The following is a 3,167-nucleotide window of genomic DNA, read 5'->3' as shown; positions in this document are numbered from 1 at the left end:
ATAACTGATCATGTGATGTTGTTTCCTAGGAAACAGGTGTATAACTGATCATGTGATGTTGTTTCCTAGGTAACAGATGTATAACTGGCCAGCAGCTGAGTCTAGAGGGAAACACGGTCAACGACTCTCACGCAGAAATCATCACTCGTCGGGGCTTCATTAGGTATGCCTACAAGCATTAAATCCCTGGTTCCTATATATATCTACCTGGTTCTCTATAAAAGCTAAGCTTTGTGTTTTCAAATAAAAATTAATAGCTAATTCCAAAAATTCACTTGAAGTGGAACAAAATAGTTTTGACAGCTTGTTTCTTATTTGTTTGGTTTGCTATTTTTAAACTTATTAATTTTCAACACTTATTTTTTTTAAATCATAATAATGATACTATGATCAATCAAGTCAACTTGTATGATCCATAAATTGGCCCTTACAGAGCCTTCAGTAAAGTCATGTCATCTTCCAAGGCCATAGAGACGATATATGTGTATTAAGACAAGAAGCATTGGATTTTGGCTAAGGAAACTGTAAAATAACTGCTGAAAATCTATTAACTTTATTTGTTTTATTAGGAAATGTTATATATTTTACAGGTTCCTGTACAAAAAGTTGTTGACTTTTGAACCCAATGGCCCCAATGGTTTCTTTGTGAAGTCACCGTCGGGAAAGTTAAAGATAAGGGATGGAATAACGTTCCACCTGTATATATCTACGGCTCCATGTGGGGATGGCGCTCTCTTCTCTCCCAGGTAATTACCTCCCTTGCTCTCCCAGATAATTACCTCCCTTGCTCTCCCAGGTAATTACCTCCCTTGGTACCTTTAGGTGTCGCTTGGGCACCTTTATTCAATCATCAACCCTTTAACTTTATTCACTCGGAGTGGAATATATCCAAAATACATCTGATAAAATATGAAATAAAATCTATTGTAATGTGGCTGAACTGAATTGCATGTTCAAGATCAAAGCCACATTCAGTGCAGAAATAATTTTGGAACATTTGCAACATCGTCGGAAACCCACAGTTGATTTCGCTTCGGTACTCGCTCATCACTGAAGCAAAATCAACCGTGGGTATCCGACGATGTATTTGCAACTGAATGCATTATTGTTATTGAAAGAATCGCAAATAGGTCAGTGTGCTTCATTGTTGTAACAGCTATCATTTCTGCTCTCCACCATCCATTTTGTATTCCTAGGGCCTACTTTACCAATGTTCACAATTGTATTGAATCCTACCATCTATATTTTATCAGTTACAAGTGCCTGCTTCCCAACCCTGCTTATATATTAATATCAGGGGTAGCCTTTACAATGATTACTTACCTTAACATCTGTTTCATTAAATAAATGGCATGTCTGATATTGAACACTATATCATTAAAACATGTTCATCTGTGTTTATCGAACAGGTGTGGAGTTGTAAAACACCGAGATGAATGCATTGTTGTATACTTACCTTGTATTCCACGTTTTTTACCAACAGAGATTCTGCCTCTAACAATACCCCCCTTGCGTCTTTGACAGACCGAACCCACCACCCAACTTTTACCAGCCAGGTACAGGGACTACTGCGCACAAAAATGGAGGGAGGTGAGGTCACACACACAAACATATTTAAAATATTAAATGATGTTAATATTAATAGGAGGTGCTGAAACTTTATTAGATTTCAGATTGTAAAACAGATATTGCTACCAGAAACCATAGATGTTGGATATGAATCTGCAAATTCATGGGGTTTCTTGTTTGTTGAATAAATAAACTAAACAATAATGCAAAGTCAGGGAAATGCCTCAAGCTGTTCTACCCCACATGATCAAAAGAAGTGATTTTGGGCTTACAGCAGAATTCTGGCGCAAGGCATGTTCTCAATTTCCCAACTAGTCAACTCGTTTCCTCTGCAAGGTGGCATTACAGAGCCTTCGCTTTTGTCATGACAAATTCCAAGAGTGTAGAGAACATCTGTATCGAGTTTTGAACCCTTTGATTTTGAGGATGCCGTTTGCCCAGTATGAACTTGACGTTTTGATATGTCGTTTTGGATCTAAAATTAGATGTATTTCACAATCCTTTTACATTATTCAAGGGGAGGGAACCATTCCAGTGGAACCGGACTTCACCGTTCAAACATTTGATGGTATCCAGAGAGGGGAGCGACTCCGAACCATGTCATGTACAGACAAAATCTGTCGGTGGAATGTAGTTGGTATGCAGGGAGCTCTACTCAGCCACTTTTTAGAACCGGTCTATCTAGATTCCCTAACACTGGGTAAGTGTTCTAAATCTGTAGAAATAATTTTAGTTTGTTGATAATTTATCTTGTGTTCATATTTAAGTTTTCTATCACAGTAAAGGATATTGAACAGTAGCTTGTATATAGTTAACTTTATGTTTTCATTGCTTAGCTGAAACTAAAAGGAATGCAATAGTCTAAAAATAAACACTGTAATACGCAATATATTGAAGAGATAATCTTTACAGAAACTTAACAAAAGTTGCAAATCCCTCAATACTTAGGAACCAACACATTTTGACAGTAATTTCAATCAATAATCATTTATAAGTATAAGATAGGGAACATTTAAAATTGTTTACCGTTGCTGATATTCTGTTGAGTCAATATTGATTTTGTTTGACAGGATTTCTGTTTGACCCTGGTCACCTGGCACGTGCTGTGTGTTGCCGTGTGAACCGAGGTGACACAGATATCAACACAATGTTACCTGAGGGCTTCCAGCTGAACCATCCCTGGTTAGGTCGGGTCACCGCCGTGGAGCCATCACGTGAGACGCAGAAAACCAAGGCCCTCAGCATCAACTGGTGCTACGGGGATGACAAGCCAGAGGTCACAGATGGAACACAGGGGTTGTGTTACACTAGGTAAGGGGTCAGGGGTCACGGAATTCATACAGTGGCTGTGTTACTCTAGATAAGGGGTCAGAGGTCACAGATGGAACACAGGATATGTTACAATAGGCAAGGGGTCAAAAGTCAGTCAGAGCACAGGAGCTGTGTTACACTAGGTAAGGATATGAGGTCACAGATGGAACAGGGGATGTGTTACAATAGGCATGGGATCAAAGGTCACAGATAGAACACAGTGGCTGTGTTGCTATAGATAAGGGGTCAGAGTTCAGTGACGACACAAAGAATGGGCTAAACTATGT

The 3,167-nt window shown here is 39.0% G+C and overlaps 1 protein-coding gene across 1 annotated transcript; it reads left to right on the top strand.

The window, feature by feature from the left end:
* Positions 1 to 69: 69 nt before the first annotated feature.
* On the top strand, positions 70 to 2,899 carry LOC110444481 (double-stranded RNA-specific adenosine deaminase-like; the record flags this gene model as incomplete). Its single annotated transcript, XM_021488852.1, has 5 exons — positions 70 to 163; positions 591 to 746; positions 1,484 to 1,590; positions 2,087 to 2,269; positions 2,640 to 2,899. Coding segments are annotated over 5 exons (785 nt in total), but the record flags the coding sequence as incomplete, so codon positions are not given.
* Positions 2,900 to 3,167: the final 268 nt, after the last annotated feature.

This window comes from Mizuhopecten yessoensis, unplaced genomic scaffold, assembly GCF_002113885.1.
Source record: "Mizuhopecten yessoensis strain PY_sf001 unplaced genomic scaffold, ASM211388v2 hete_36131254, whole genome shotgun sequence".
In the NCBI taxonomy this organism is placed as follows: domain Eukaryota; kingdom Metazoa; phylum Mollusca; class Bivalvia; order Pectinida; family Pectinidae; genus Mizuhopecten; species Mizuhopecten yessoensis.
Note: the sequence above shows the minus strand (reverse complement) of the source record. Positions and strands in the feature narration are given on the sequence as shown.